Source organism: Tamandua tetradactyla, chromosome 14, assembly GCF_023851605.1.
Source record: "Tamandua tetradactyla isolate mTamTet1 chromosome 14, mTamTet1.pri, whole genome shotgun sequence".
NCBI classification, from domain to species: domain Eukaryota; kingdom Metazoa; phylum Chordata; class Mammalia; order Pilosa; family Myrmecophagidae; genus Tamandua; species Tamandua tetradactyla.
Window position 1 is genome coordinate 38,765,822 of NC_135340.1, and position 16,369 is coordinate 38,782,190.

At 35.2% G+C, this 16,369-nt stretch overlaps 1 protein-coding gene across 1 annotated transcript; it reads right to left on the minus strand.

The window, feature by feature from the left end:
* Positions 1-4,847: 4,847 nt before the first annotated feature.
* LOC143655332 (olfactory receptor 4K2-like) lies at positions 4,848-5,805 on the minus strand. The gene is given in 2 exon segments (XM_077126700.1): positions 4,848-5,454; positions 5,456-5,805. Coding segments are annotated over 2 exon segments (957 nt in total).
* Positions 5,806-16,369: the final 10,564 nt, after the last annotated feature.

The window sequence follows — 16,369 nt, forward strand, 5'->3', positions numbered from 1 at the left end:
AAGAGTTCATTTCTCTGTTATCCCTTTCCCTTGCATTTACTAGAAGCAACAAGGAGAGGCCAGGGCACATTTTCCATATTTAATTTGTAAGTCTCTTTAGCCAAAAATACACCCCATCACTTTTAAATTCTGCCCTCTTTCCAACACCAGAACTCACTCTTGCCAAGTTTCCTGCCACTTTAAAACAAAGGTTGCCTTTCTTCCAGTTTGTAATGACACATTCATCATTTTTGTCTGAGGCCTCATCAAAAGTAAAGTTACTGTCATTTTTTCTACCAAAAGTTTCTTCAAAGCAACATAAGCTTTTTTCTATCAAGTTCCTCACAATTCTTCCAGAATCTTTCCCCTATCCATTTCTAAAGCTGTTACAGCATTTTTGGTATCTGAAAATTGCAGCAACCCACTTCTTTACCAAAATCTGTTTTGATTTTCTAAAGCTGCCAGAATACCTTATATGAGAAATGGATTGTCTTTTACAATGGTGGTATATAAGCTTTCAAATTTAGAGCTCTAAGATCATTAAAATCTCCAAATAAAGGCATCAACAGGATGAGCACTTCTATGAAGCCAGGCTGCTGACATCAAGGACTCCTTTGTCACATGGGAAGCCACATGGCTGGTGTCTGCTGGTCCTTTCCTCCTGGGTTTCACTGCTTTCAGCTCTGGTTCCAGTGTTTTCCTCTGTGGGTCCTCTCTTGATTTCTCTGAGATTTTCTCTTTAAGCTCTCCCAGTTTTTTCTGTCCTTTATCCTCTCATAAAGCACTTGAGTAAAAGAATTAGGATCCACCTTGAATGGGGTGGGTCACATCTTGTGGTAGTTACATTCAGTTGTCAACTTGGACAGGTGAAGGTACCTAGTTCTGTTGCTGCAGACATGAGCCAATGGTATGTGAACCTCATCTGTTTCTCGTTACATCTGCAGCTGGCTAAGAGGCATTTCCACTGTGATGAATGATGTTTGATTTAATTGGCTGGTGTTTAAGTGAGAGAGCTCAACAATATAGCACAGCCAAGCAGCTCAGCATACCTCATCTCAGCACTCACAGCTCAGCCCAGGCCTTTGGAGATGAAGAAAGAAATCCCCCCAGGGAAAGCTGTTGGAACCCAGAGGCCTGGAGACAAGGACAGCAGAGATCACTCTGTGCCTTCCCATGTAAGAAAGAACCTCAGTTGAGAGTTAGCTGCTTTTCCTCTGAAGAACTAATGAAATAAATCCCCTTTTATTAAAAGCCAATCCATCTCTGGTGTGTTGCATTCCTGCAGCTAGCAAACTACAACACATCTCATATCAAATTAACCTAACCAAAAGGACCCACCCACAACAGGTCTGCACCCACAAGAAAGAATTAAAAGAACATGGCCTGTTCTGGGTTACATGGCTTCAAACCAGCACATTCCTGATCCCCATTCAGGAAGGTATTCTTGTCAACTTCAAGTAAAGGCTTCCAACAATTCCCACCACCTTTCTAATGAAATGTACTATTTTGTCACATGGAGAGAAGGCATCTAGAAGCCCGTAGGGTCACTTCAAGGCATGGCAGCAGGAGGGATTCTGGGAAATAGCTTCAAGGTGCAAAGAAATGAATAGAGAAGAAAATAAGAGGGAAAATGGAAATTGCTTCTAAAAATTACTAACTGCATCATTCAGTTATTCATATAATCGAAAGTTTAGTATATTGGTCAAGTGAACAAATTTATAGTCAGGTAATTAGAAAAAGACAGGAAGAACCAAGAGACTGTTTATTCTGTAGTTACCATGTAGTTTTAAAATGTAGACTTCATGTTCAGCATCCTTTAACTCATCATAGAGAGAGAAGACAATATGTCCCTCCATCAAATCACCTGAGATGACTGCAAATATTCCTCATGGCAGAAACTGGATACAAGTTGACCTGTTGCTCTGAGTGCCCACAGTACTCAATGGCCCACAACTTCTACAATATAGCTACTTTACAATAGCATCCCAAGCTCTGACCAATTCCAATCAGCAAGCTTCTCCTCCCAGCACTACTGACTTATTTCTGTGCTCCAGAAATAGCAACCCACATGTTGTGTGTGAAATTACTAGCTTTTTTTTAATCTTTCCCTTCTTTTTTCCAGGCTGTTCCTATCCTTCCTTTTTTCCCAGACCTGCAATCAAGCCTCAGATTCAGCATTACCTCTGAAAAGCTTCCTTTGACTCTGCCATGCACATTTGGACACTCCCTTTCCTGGGTTCTAAGTTCTCATATTATCATAGGCAAAACACCTTCTTAGTAATTATGACACTGCATTGTAATGAGCTTTCTTTTTATTAGAACATGACTTCTTTAAGGGTTGGAATAACATCTTATTATTTCTGTTTCATTAAGCAAAGCCAAGTTCCTGATACAAAAAAGGGGTCATAAAACATTTCCTGGATTATCTTTACTGAGAAAGAAGACCAATATGTCACCTGTTGTCAAAGGCAAAAAATCCTCTTTATGGTAATTTCACCTCCTCCCTACTGACTAATGCTGAACTACTCCAACAAGAGGCAAATCCTTTCTTCCTATAATCAGAGGCACCATTGGAAGTGTATAGCCTTTCAATGTATAGTGAAATGCAAATGTAAAGATTTCTGATGGAATGCAGTCGAGGAAGGGAGAATCAGGACAGAGGGTGAGAGGAGCATAAAAGAAGATAGAAATAACAGATATATTATACTCCAACTTGGCTGAAAGCCCCAAATAGGAATTATTTATGGGAATATCAATATTCTCTTGTGATTTCACCAATGCTGACAGTGAGCCATCAAAAGTTGGGGACTAGAGTGGATTATGGCAGTGGAGCTGGAGGGAAGTTATAGGTGCAGTGATAGAAATACATTTTAAAACCTTTATAAAGGGTCACAACCTGTGGTTATATACATGAAACGAGTGGTTTGGTGTAAGACAAAACAGAGATATGAGGTCTATGGTGTTAGCCATTGTAGAAACTTATTTAAGAATAAGTAAATAAGAATAAATAAATAAGCCATTGTAGAAACTTAAGAAGTTGCTATGTATCAACTGAATAGATAAAACTTAAGTCACCTTTAATTTCTTGGTTAATACACTTTTAAATAAATCTGGTATTATAATGAATTTAAGGCTTTTCCATTTATATTTTTTGAATAGGTAAAAGATAGAGAAAAATACTTTGTCATTTTTAAACATATATGTTATTTTAAAATGTTACTGTGTTAGATAAAAGGTAATGACATATGAATATCATACAGTTATTATTTTTTCTCTTTCACACAGTCTTGGAATATCTTTCAACTTAAAATAAATAAGAATCCCCCCAAATATAATATTCCTTGTAAAAAAATACAAGCTTACAAAGGACAACATTAAATACACAAATGCAGCAAAGATAAATAAAAATTGGCACAGATCCAATATTCCAATATTACTTAGTTAAATTGACACATCACATTACAGTATTAAAACCATGTCCATTAAGTTCAAGGAAGCACTTCCATTTCCATTCCAGTACCTTCCAATTTTACACCCATTTAATACAATAATAATAACAGCAATATTATTACCTAGTATTCATTAAACCCTTTATGAGAGCTAAACACTAATAAACATGATAAGTGTGTTTTTGTTTCATTTTTAAATCATCTGTATTGGTTAAATACTAATACCATATTTATAGATGAGTAAACTAAGACTTAGGAACGTTAAAAATCATGTTCAATGTGGCACAAGACAGTGGTAAAATTAGAATTTAGACCTAGAGGAACTTGAGCCTTATACTTCAATGTGGAAGCCTGCTGAGACCTTAAAACTCCAAAATAAATGTAAGCCACTATTAACGGAATTTCTCTGTTTACAAGGATGGGACTTGTGTTGTCCTCATGATTTTCACAAACTGAATCCATGAGGACAAATTGCATACAGAACTTTTTTAATATACTTCAGCCAATTGAAGGAGAAGCAGTCCATCAGTGTATTGTTTTCAATAGCAATTTCAAAGTATCAGGCAATCTATCTAGTTTTGTCACCCACCATGTTAACAATGGAAAATCAGAGAGTATTTTCTTTACCCCCAAGTGTCTTAACAAGCCACTTAGAGACAATAGAAAATTAGAATATCTAATTTTGCATACTGATAGTCAGCCCTGAATGCAGTTATTCTTCAAAGGCATATTACTTAAAAATAAGATGAATTTTAGGTCAAAGTTCACCTAGTGGGAAGGGAAATAGAAGTGACATTTTTAGAATGCATTCTGTCAACTTTACACAAAATAGGCACACAAAAACATTGATTATATTTTATCATCCTCATATTACAGGTAAAAAAGACATAGAGAAATAAAATGGATCTCCTAGGCTAACACAATTTGGAAGTGACAATCAAGATTTGATTTCCAGGTTATGCATATGTAGAGCAATGTTCTTTCTCCCTACTCAGCCTTGAACTAGCTCTATGAATTCTCTGGAAATTACATTCTTCTGCTCTTAAGAAATTAGATTGGCCAACTAATTTCCAAAGCCTATCTTGTTCTAATATCTCATGGCTTAAAACATATTCTTCAGAGCTTTTATGTTTTTCACTACCGAAGAGGCCTTAAGTAGGTTGCACATGAGAAAAAAGCTATGGAATTTTTGGAAAGTAGAAATAAGTAGGCTCTGTATTTCAGCTACTGTACATGTGCATTTCAAATTTACAAGGCTTGCAAACACTAAGTTTTGGCAAGATGCTTCATATCTCTCAAACCTGTTTTTTTATTTTTGTGAGTTTAGACTAGATGATCTGAAAGACAGTTTTATGTTTAACTTTCCATTATGCCATGAGCAAAACTGGTGATAGCACATCTCAGTTAGGAAACCTCTGTTCATTGCACTGGATATTGTGGAGCAATTTTCCCAAGATTGAAGTATTGGTAATGTATTTTCTTTTTCATGGATATCTTTACTTCCTGGTTTCTTAAAGTATAGATAAGTGGATTCAGGAGGTGGCTAAAAATGGTATAGAAAACAGAGAGAACTTTGTCCACCAGGAAGTTTGTGGAAGGCCACACATAGATGAAGATGCAAGGCCCAAAGAATATTAACACAACTATAAAGTGTGCAGTGCAGGTAGAAAGAGCCTTGGATGAACCTGCAGAGGAGTGCTTCTTGACAGTGGTAAGAATAATGATGTAAGAGATGAGCAAAAGCAGAAAACTTATAAGAGCAATCATACCACTGGTTGAAATCATGAAGATCCCAAGGATATATGTATCTATACAAGCCAGCTGGATGACCAAAGGAAGGTCACAGAAAAAACTGTCCACAACATTGGGACCACAGAAGGGCAAGAAAAGAGTGAAAGCTAACTGACTTGTTGTATGCAGGAAGCCCACTGTCCAAGAAGTAACCACAAGTCCAACACACACTCTTTGATTCATAATTATTGAATAATAAAGTGGTTTGCATATGGCAATATACCTGTCAAAAGACAGAGATAAGCAGCACAATTTCAGTCCCAGTGAATAGGTGCAAAAAGAAGATCTGAGAAATGCAGCCCTCAAAGGAGATGGTGTTGTGCTGAGGAAGGAAGCCCATAATCATCTTTGGAGTGGCAAAGGAAGATAGGCACATGTCAATGACAGACAGATTGCTGTGCAGGAGATACATGGGGGAGTGATGATGTGGGGTTGATATGACTGTGAGCAAAATCAGGCAGTTGCCCAAAATGGTTATTAAATACAGAATGGAGAACACCACAAAGAAGAAAATCTGGAGCTCAGTGGAATCAGTGAGTCCAAGTAACATGAATTCAGAAGCTCTGGAATTGTTGAACCCCTCCATCTGCTATCTAATCTTAAAAGGAACAAAATGACAGAACTGAGAAAACGTGATACTGATGCAACGTCATATAAAATAATTTCCTTACTCAATTCACTAGGGCATTAACAACTTAGAACATAGATTACCAACTAATAACTCTCTCAGTAAAGATTTTTCTTTTGGAACCACTTTTTCTTTTCTATAGAAAGGGTGTATAAAAGCAATTGTTATAGGGTACCTCTTCAAAAGACAACTTCTTGGTTCTGACCAGTATCAATGAATTTTGGCCATATTCGTCACATATACACACAAAAATATTGCTGTTCTGAATATTAGCTGAGGAACTACATAATCCATATTTTATAGATAAAGATTACATTAGGTTTGTGTTCTCTGCTTAATAAGTCATAAAAATAAAAATAAAAATGATGGCTGAAATTTTTTATTACATGAATAAAATGCAATTATATTGAATCAACTATTGGTGAATATTGAGTTTAATTAACACATTAATGTAATGATTTCCAAAACCCACTTAATATCAATGAGAGATGATAAATAATTATCTTTTCACAAAACTTTTAATTTCTTCATTCCATAAAACTATCGATGACCAAAAGGCATACCTGTAACATAGGAAAATTATTCTGAATTTTTGTTATTTTATAGTCATTTAAAAACATAAACAGGAGAGAATATCCCGTCTTTGATTCTCTTCCTAATATCCAAGCAAAGCTATATTTTTAAGACTGGCAAAAAGGAGGATAGTTTAAGGACTCAGGCTAATTTTTTAAAGTATGGTTTTCAGTTTATGGCACAAGCCAAGAACTGTGAACTTTATCTCCTGTGAGTTGGCAATGCCTTTACCAAGTAGTTAAAGGAATGGCACAGAGAAGTAAATATAAACTAGTATCATTAAGTGAGAGCTAATCTTGTGACCAGAGGGTTTCACTCTTCCAGCCACTTAGTGAAAGTTGAGTCTCTAATTACCAAAATGTTCAGCTTAGTTATTAGGAAAATGCTCCCATGTTATTGGAAAATTTGATCTGAGTAAATTAGCTTAATTTTTAAAATTATAATTTCAGTTCAGTGCTTTATAAAAGACTATTTACTAAGAAAATCATTTCATTTAAGTTAAATTGCTTTTGTTTTCATATGTAAAATTCTGAGTCCTTTGTTACATAAAATCCTTTGAGAATTCTCATCTTAGTCATTTTAATAAAAATGTATTTATTAATAGATACCATCATACCTAATCCAGAGTTACAACTTATTTTTCTTTGAAAATGTCATTATTTTTTCCTTACTCTATTTAAACATTTCCTAAGTGTCCTGAGAAATTTAAAAATTTTAATGTCAGCAAAACATTGTAGGCAAATTAAATATTAAATGTCAATTTATAACATTTAAGTTATGTTAATGTTCACATAAATATATGAGTGAAGTCATTTTGCCATAAATTAAGACACCAAGCAAATGGAAAGAAAAGCAAATGAACTATTTGGTTTTCATTTCCTCCATTTTCTTTTCACTCATTTATTACCAACAATCCCTCTAAAAGTTTAAAAAAGAGATAGCAATAAAAATGAAAACTTCACAATATGAAAACGTGAGACAATTGATCATTGAAAATGTTCTTAGATTGTAGATCAACAGCCCTACAGTTTTCACTGTTCCTGCAATTATCAATGAGCAATTTAATCAAAAGATGAGGTTTATGGTAATGTGTTCTCTTTTCACTTAATTAACTAACTTGTTGATTAAACTTCCACAATAGCTGCTATTTTGAATTGAAAGTGGTGGCAAGTTTTCTAGACTGGACAATAAGGCTTGACTTATTTATAATAAAAACTAAATCAGAAATATTTCAAAAAAAATTTTACTTCTTTTTTTTATAAGAAACAAATTTTTCATTGAGTCTACATTCTGGCTTTAGACTCGAAGGACATAATAATTGCTCTGTTGTAGCAAATTTTACACTCCAGTTAGAAGGGGCAAACTAATGAAAAGGGGAAAAAACTTTTAAAATTGTTGCTATGCAGAGGAAAATATACCGGAAATAAATAGTATTTTCCAAATTACAATTTACCTTGTTATTCTATCTTTAACTCACACTCTGAATAAAAACTTGGCATCTAACTTTTAAGTGTTACCTTCAACATTTTTTCACTAAAGGGACCTACTTTCCCAATCGGGAGAAACACCTGGCTCCCATCCTCAATTCACTTGCATATATTTACATTTTGTCAGTATTGATAAATTACATCAGAGTTTTTTCAGAAGACAATATTCCAGAAATCTTAAAGCTGAAACAAGGGTTAAAAAAAGTAAAGTCAAACTGCAGGCCGAGTTGTCCCTGACCTTCTGTGTGACACTAGCCAAACCTGACAACTCTCTCGGTATGGACCCTTCATATGTGGGAGATTAAATTAGATGGTCCATACAAAGCAATAAGCATATCTCCTGGGTAATGTTCAAGTACTTCTCTAAGTCTTAAATTTTTATATAGGAATGTTGTTCAGAAATAACCAATATATTTTATTTACATATAATATATATATATATATATATAGAGAGAGAGAGAATCATTTCATCTTTTTTAAGTTGCTTCTTTTTCTGAAGTTCCCTGTAAATCTATTGGGAATGCTCAACTTCACATATTTGAATACTTTTTCTATATTCCTGAATTAATAATCTAATTGTTAATGGAAACCATTACTATAAATGGGGATCCTATATAAATAGAAATATTGTAAGAAAACCCAAAATCTCCAAAAGGATAGCTGACATCCATATCTAACCTCCCCTCTTTATATCTTCAAGTTATATAGAATTTTCTTTGCTACCCCTGCTTTATTTCACTTTAAATAGTTATTAAATCAATGTTGGTCTCCTTTATCTCTTTTTTTATTACCTGAAAAACACAAACTGCAGCTGCCTCTGAAGATCTTCAAACCATTCCCAGATCTTAACCTACCAGCTATGCAGCAGGAACCAAAAACAACCTCTGAGATTCACAAGTCTAAAAAGCACCATGGTATTTAGTGAGCATCAGCAGCCTGGAGTATGCATATATATTTTCTCCTGCCTTTATATAAAATCCACTATAAGGCAATGACATTTGGAGATTAGGGATTGGACACTACAATCTACTTGTAGTGGGAGTTATTTAAATTTTGAACTGACTTTTCCCAGAGTTGCAATAAGAACTAAGGAAATTGTCTTTCGCTATTTAAAGAGAAGATGCATGTCAGTGATGAAAAATTGTTCTCTAGAGAAAAAGGCACAACCGGGACTTACCTATGGAAGAAGCCATATGAGCAGTCACTTAAGAAACATATAAGAACAATAAATTGCTTCTTTGGATGTGGGAATATCCCCACCAATATACCTCATTGTTCAAAATCCTGAAGTTGGAAATTCATTCTTTTAGATTAAGGCAATGTGTCTCTGGTGCACCCTTGTTTACTGCAATGATCACACGTTAAAGGAAGGATCATTTGCTAAAGTTTCTGGCCAGACATTTAAAAATTAGCACAAACTGATAGACATAATGGTAGCTGCTACCACTTGTTGGTAAGTTGAAGTGACTTGAAGAAGAAACAAGGACAGGAATTATGCAAATCCTTCAAAGGAAAGATGTAAGATATAAACCATGAAATAAATGTGAGGCATTCAGAATAATGCCTGGCACAGTGAAAGTGCTTAATAAAGTATAGTAGATCGCAGATAAAATATAGTAGGGGGCGGTGTGATGCGGCTCAGTGGCAGAATTCTTGCCTGTCTTGCTAGAGACCTGTGTTCAATTTCGGGTGCCTGCCCATTCAAAAAAAAAAGAAAAGAAAAAATACATATATATAGTAGGAGGAGTAGCAGAAGAAATGATAATTATTAAAGGTGTTTTTTAAGAGTCCATCACACCTATTCCAGGGAGGTGCTAAATGTGGAATGTCAACCCCCAACCATAGTTGAGTCTCTTGCTATACTTACTCGCAGGTCAATCATTCATCTCCAGCTCATTCTCCTCCCACACTTGTCTTCCCATGTGCTTCAGTGATGGGAGCTTCTCACAGCCACCATCCCCCATAGGACGGCTGATAGGGTCCGGGAAAATCTTCACCATTCGCCAGATTCCTTGCAGTCTTTGAAACAGGAAAACTGGCAGCTTTGATTTCAAGAGTTTTCTTCTTTTTAATTATTGTTTATTTCTATTCTGCAAAGAGCAAGATGGCTAAAAACCACAGAACAGATATTCTAACAGCAAGAGTTACAGATTAGACAAATCTAAAATGTTTGCCCCATTTTGAAATATAAAGTAACTATATATTCATTATTATTGATATTTATTATCTCAGTAAGATATTTTTGACTTGATAAAATAATTTTAAAATGTGTCCAGAGGCAAATCAGGTAAAAGTGGTTGGAAATTTTAAATACTATTTCCAACATGCAGAAGTATTATAAACACCACTATTTAGAAATTATGGAACAGACTGACTAATGGAAGGGATTTGAAGTCCCCCCAAAATATATAGAGTCAAAAATATATAAAAATATACAAAATTTTACAGTGTTTTCCTGTGAAATATTCCTACTTGCCAAAAGTGGCTTTGCAAATGGAATTAAAGCTAACCTTTTAATAGCAAGTTATCTGAATTATCCAGGTGGATCCAATTTAAACACAAAGGCCCTTTAAAGTGAAGAAGGATATTGTAGATACCAATAAACTGACTCTAAAGATTTTGTGGTAGGCAAAGGAGTAACCAACACAATATTGAAGAAGAACAAAGTTGGAGAACTCACTACCCCATTTCAAGATGTATTACATAAAGCTAAAATAATCAAGATGGCACAGTACTGGTGAAAGAACAGAAACATAAATCAATGGAAGAGAATAGAGCACTCTAAAATAGACCCATGCAAATAGAGACAACTGATCTTTGACAGGGAATAGAGGCAATTCAACAGAAAAAGGAAAGTATATTCAACAAATGGGTCATACACCTATTTAAATTTAAAACTACAAAACTTGTAAAAGAAAACAGGAAAAAATCTAGGTGACTTTGGGTTTAACAGTGTTTTTAATTTGTTTTTTAGAGCTGTTGTAGGTTTAAAGAAAATCCATGCATAAAATACAATTCCCATACCCCCCCAAACATTATTAACACTGCATTATGGTGGTATTGCTATAAATGATAAAAGAAATTATACCTATACTATTAAATTAGTCCATGGTTTACATAAGGGTTTGCTGTTTGTATTGCACAGTCCTATGTTTATATTTAATTTTATTCTAATAATATACATGGAACCAAAATTTTTCTCTTTAATCATACTCAAATATGTAATTCAGTAGTGTAAATTACATCTACAGTGCTCTGCTATCATCAACACCACCATCCGTTACCAAAATTTTCCATCAGTCCAAACAGAAGCTCTGTACCAGGTAAGCATTAACTCCCCATTCCTTACCTCCACATCAACCCCTGGAAAACTATTTCCCAGTTTCTGACTCTATGAATTTGCTTATTCTGATTATTTCAAATCAGTGAGATCATACAATATTTGTCATTGTGACTAGCTGATGTCACTCAATGAGATGTCTTCAGGGTTCAACAATATTGTAGCACATGTCACATTTTCATTTTTCCTATGGCTGAATAATATTCTATCATGAATGTATGCAGCCTTTTGTTTATCTGTTCATCTGTTTATGAACACTTGAGTTACTTTCATGTTTTAGTAACTCTGAATAATGCCACTATAAACATCAGTGTGCAAATACATGTGTGAGTCTCTACTTTCAACTTTTTAGAAATATAACTAGAGATGGGATTTCTGGATCACATGGCAATTCTATACTTAACTTTCTGAGGAAATTTCAAACTGTTTTTCTTAGTGGCTGCTCCATTTTACCTTTTCATCAACAATCAACAAGTGTTCCCTTTTCTCTACATCCTCTCCAACTGTGCTATTTTCTATTTTTAATAACAGCCATTCTTGTGGGTATGAAATGACATCTCATGGTAGTTTTGATTTGCACTACCCTAATGGATAAGACATGTATTTTCATGTGCTTTCTGGTCATTTGTATATCTTCTTTGGAGAAATGTCTAATGAAGTCTTTTGTCCATTTTTAATTGGATTGTTTGTCTTTTGGGCAACATGTTTTTACATATACAAACAAGAAAAATCCATGAAAGACAAAAATTAATACGTTGTATTTTATTAAGATTGAAAGGCTTCTCTTCTGTGAAAGAAGTTGCTAGAAAAATAAAAGAAGAAGCCAAAGGTTAGAAGACAATATTTCTGTATTTGATAACTACTTTGTATTTATATATACAAAAACTTAAAACTCAACAACAGGAAACAAACAATCCTATTAAAGAATGTGTAAAAGATTTGAATGGGCATTTCAACAAAGAAGTGCCATACAAATGGCAAATAATATGAAATAATGTGCAACATCTTTTGTAATTTTGGAATTGAAAATTAAAGTAACAATGAGATACCATTATGAGGGGAGAAGTCACAGGCAAGCTCAGTGGCCATCTCTCAGTCACTGCATACCTGCCTTCTTTTCCCTCTTGCTTGCTGCTGCAGCTGTTTCTATATGTTTTCATTTTATGGCCTGAGGGAGATATTAGTTCTCAATTGTGAAACAAACAAACAAACAAAAACAACCTACACAGAAATGAATAGCCACCTGCATACTTTGAACCCTGTGGTAGTATCGAGTTGGTTGTCAACTTTGCCAGGTGAAGGTGCCTAGTTATATTGCTGTGGACATGAGCCAATGGCATGTGAACCTCATCTGTTCCTGATTACATCTGCAGTCGGTTAGGAGGAGTGCCTGCTGCAATGAATGATGTTTGAGTTAATTGGCTGGTGCTTAAATGAGAGAGCACAATGCAGCACAGCCTAAGAAGCTCAGCATACCTCATCTCAGCACTGGCATCTCAGCCCAGGCCTTTGGAGATGTGGAAAGGAATCACCCAAGGGAAAGTTGTTGGAACCCAGAGGCCTGGAGAGAAGGCCAGCAGAGACCATCCTGTGCCTTCCCATGTAAGAAAGAACTTCAGTTGAAAGTTAGCTGCCTTTCCTCTGAAGAACTATACTCTACTGGAGAACTAACTCTACTCTAGTGGGAAAGTTAGGTAATACAGCATGGTATGCTAATGGAAATAAGTGCTAGGACAAAAGTAAGTCACCTTTTATTGAAAGCTAATCCATCCCTGGTGTGTTGAATTCCAGCAGATAGCAAACTACAACAAACCCCTAACCAGAAACAAGCAGCCCAGCTGCTTTCCAGAGTGTGGGTCTCTGCACAAAGTTTCTTTGATACATACTTTTTGCTCAGCGATAATACCCACTCCTCCTAAGTGTATAAAATCCCAGCAGTGAGGCAGCACAAGGTCTCTCATCTCTGATATGCTGGTTTTCTTCTCCTTAATTTGGGCCAGGAGGGAAATAATAATTGTAAAACCTAATGTCTGGTGTCTTCAAATTCACTGTTTCATAGATTTTGCCATTAAAAAAAAAATTGCTTCATGAAGTAGCATAAATTCAGGTTCTTTTATTCCTTTTTGACCAAAAATAGAAATCCTGGTTCTATGTTAAAGGGTAGGCAAAAATTGTAAACGTAAATGCAAAAGCTCACTGACTTCATATGGCAATAGGTATTACAAACCAACTGGATGAAACAGACATACCTGTTTTTAAAAATAAGCAATTCCTGTGAAAGTGAAAAATATGGAAAAATACATTTAATCAGGAGATATTATTTGCAAAGAATTGAAATTGAACGCTATAATAAATATTATTTTTCTCTTTTCAAAATCAGAAAACTTTAAATTTTAGCAAATTCCATTTTTAGAAATAGTAAAGAGATAAATTCAAATATTATAGTGAAAAATAAATTGACAATATTTGGCTATATGTATCAATGTCCATAACTTCTGACCTAGGTAATCATATTTCTATAACTGTATCCACAGAAAATAATCACATAATTGTGAAAAGTAGCATCTATCATGATTTTAAATAAATTTAGTATATAATAGCTAAAAATCTAAATATCCAAAAGCATGGCATTATTTAAATAAATAATTATCAAGACATTATACTTGAATATATCTAGTCACTTAAAAAGACTATTATGGTCTATTTTTGCTCATTTATTTATTTTTAAGAGAGAAGAAAAAGTTATAACCTTCATAAACTATAAATTATAATATAACCAAACCTTTATAAAGGGATAATGTGTTTATACATGTAAAAGAATTAGGCCTAATTTCCACACTCCTGTTAAATTCATTTCTTTAATAAATATTTGTTGAACAACTTCTCTGTGCTAGGCGATGAGAAAGCTAATAAACAAATGTCTGCTTTCATGGAAGCTATCTACTCTAGCAGGAAAGTTAGGCAATACAACATGGTATGTTAATGGAAATAAGGGCTAGGACAAAAATAATGGTGGACAGGAAAATATGGAGTTTTGTGGGCAAAAAGGTGATCATGGAAGGCATCACATGGAAGGTAATATTTGAAAAGTCTGAAGAAAGTTAGGGAGTGAGTCAGGCCAATATTTCAGGGCAGCACATGACATTGTGAGGGAACCGCAAGTGAAAGGTGCAGAGGAAGGTGCAGCCTGGCATGTTCAAGGACCTGGAGGCCAATGAGGCTGACCAGAGTGAGTAAGATATGATGTAACAGAAGAGTTCAGGGAGGGCCTTAGAAACGCCTATACTCAGAGTTAGATGGAAGGCTTGAAGAGTTTTGAGAAGATAGTGGTATGATCTGACTTATGCTTTAACCAAATCATTCTGGATGTTCAGCTGATAACAGACTAAAATGGCAGAAGATCAGAAGAATGGAGGCCAGTAAAGAAGCAACAGTGATAAACACAGGCAAGAGACAACAGCAGTTTGGGCCTAGGTGGTAGCACTGAAGTTGGGAGGTATGATCTCATCTGGCAATTTAGTGATGGTAGAATTAGCCCAGATTTGATAGCAGACTGGATGTGGAATATGAGAGAGAATATAATGTTATGTTTTCACTGCATAATATTATGACTTCAAGGTTTTAGCTCAGAGATGGCAAAGATGGAATTGGAATTAATAGATATCAGGATGCAGAGTAGGAAAAAGGATGTGGTGAGGACCAGGAGTCAGTATGGGATGTGTTGTGCTTGAAGTGATATTAGAACATGAAAGTGGAGCCATAAGTTACTGGGTTTTTAAAACATGGAAATATAAGGGAAAGATATACATATAGAGGTTATCAACATAAAGTTGGTAGTTAGAAGTTAAGAAAGCTAAGAATTTGAGAGGAAACCTCACCGCAGAATAAAGGAACAGCTTGTTAGGTAGGAAGGAGACTAGGAAGATGGTGAGTCCTGGAAGGCAGGTTGAAAGAAGAGGGAGTGATCCACTGTGTCAGACATCCTCACAGATCAAACACAATGAGAGCTAAGTCAGTCATTGGAGATTATTGTTAATTGTGACAAGAGTGGTTTTACTGTGTGATTAGATGAATTGTAGAGGAAAGAAATCAGAGACATAAGAGCATAAACAATCCATTTTAAGAAGCTTTTTCTATAAAGAGAAAGAGAAGTTAGGTAGCATGTGGAGGGAAAGGGGGGACAAAAGTAGTTACATTAATAATGAAAGAAATATGATTATATGCTAAGGAGAATGTTCCAATAGGGAGGAAAAAGTTAATTATGAAAACCAAATGAGGGCAGAATTTTCAAAGTAATGGCCTTCTTTAGAAAAGAGGGATTGGAATCTGGTCCATGGTGGAGAGGCTGACTTTTGTAGGAGCAGTATCAGGTCACTGAATCTCACGAGATATAAAAGGGCATGTAGTCAGAGAGATAGATGGATGCAAGTAGACATTCTGGTAAAAGCTTGAGAAATTCTCTTCTGGTTTTCTTAGTGAAATAGGGGACAAGGTGATGAGCTACAAATGAGGATGAGGAAGGAGGTATTTGAGGAAAGAGACCACTTTTTCTATAGTTTGAATATGTTTATGATGCACATGATTTATTTTATAAACATCTTATATTTATTTTAAAAATAAAATGCAAAAAAATAATCCTAGAACCCTCCTTCAGTTTGGATTACAGATATACTTTAGATGCTGTCCATTTAAGCAAGGCTTGAATTTGACCATTAGTTCCCTGGGGGAGGAGCAATAGCATGGGAGGCTTCTGCTGTGCTAGGGGAGAGCTGATAGTTGAACAGTGGCTCTGCATCCCTATTCCAATCCTAGCTCCTGGATAAAGTGGTGGTGGCTTTCAGACCTCAGATGTCAAGGACTGACACCAAGGAGCTCCCTTAATAGCTTGGGTCTCCTGTATTGTGTATGAGTCATCTCTGAACATCCTGCCTCAAACCTGCTCTTCTAGGCTAATTTACCATTTATAAGCACCTAATTCCCTATACTAATTCATGTTATAGTTAAAATAATGAGGGTTGTGTTAATCCATCAGAGATTAAATAAAATATATAGCCAGGATTCAAAAACATCTAGGGATAATCATGAAACTTTGGGGGGGGGGGTGGAAGTGACACTTTTTCAT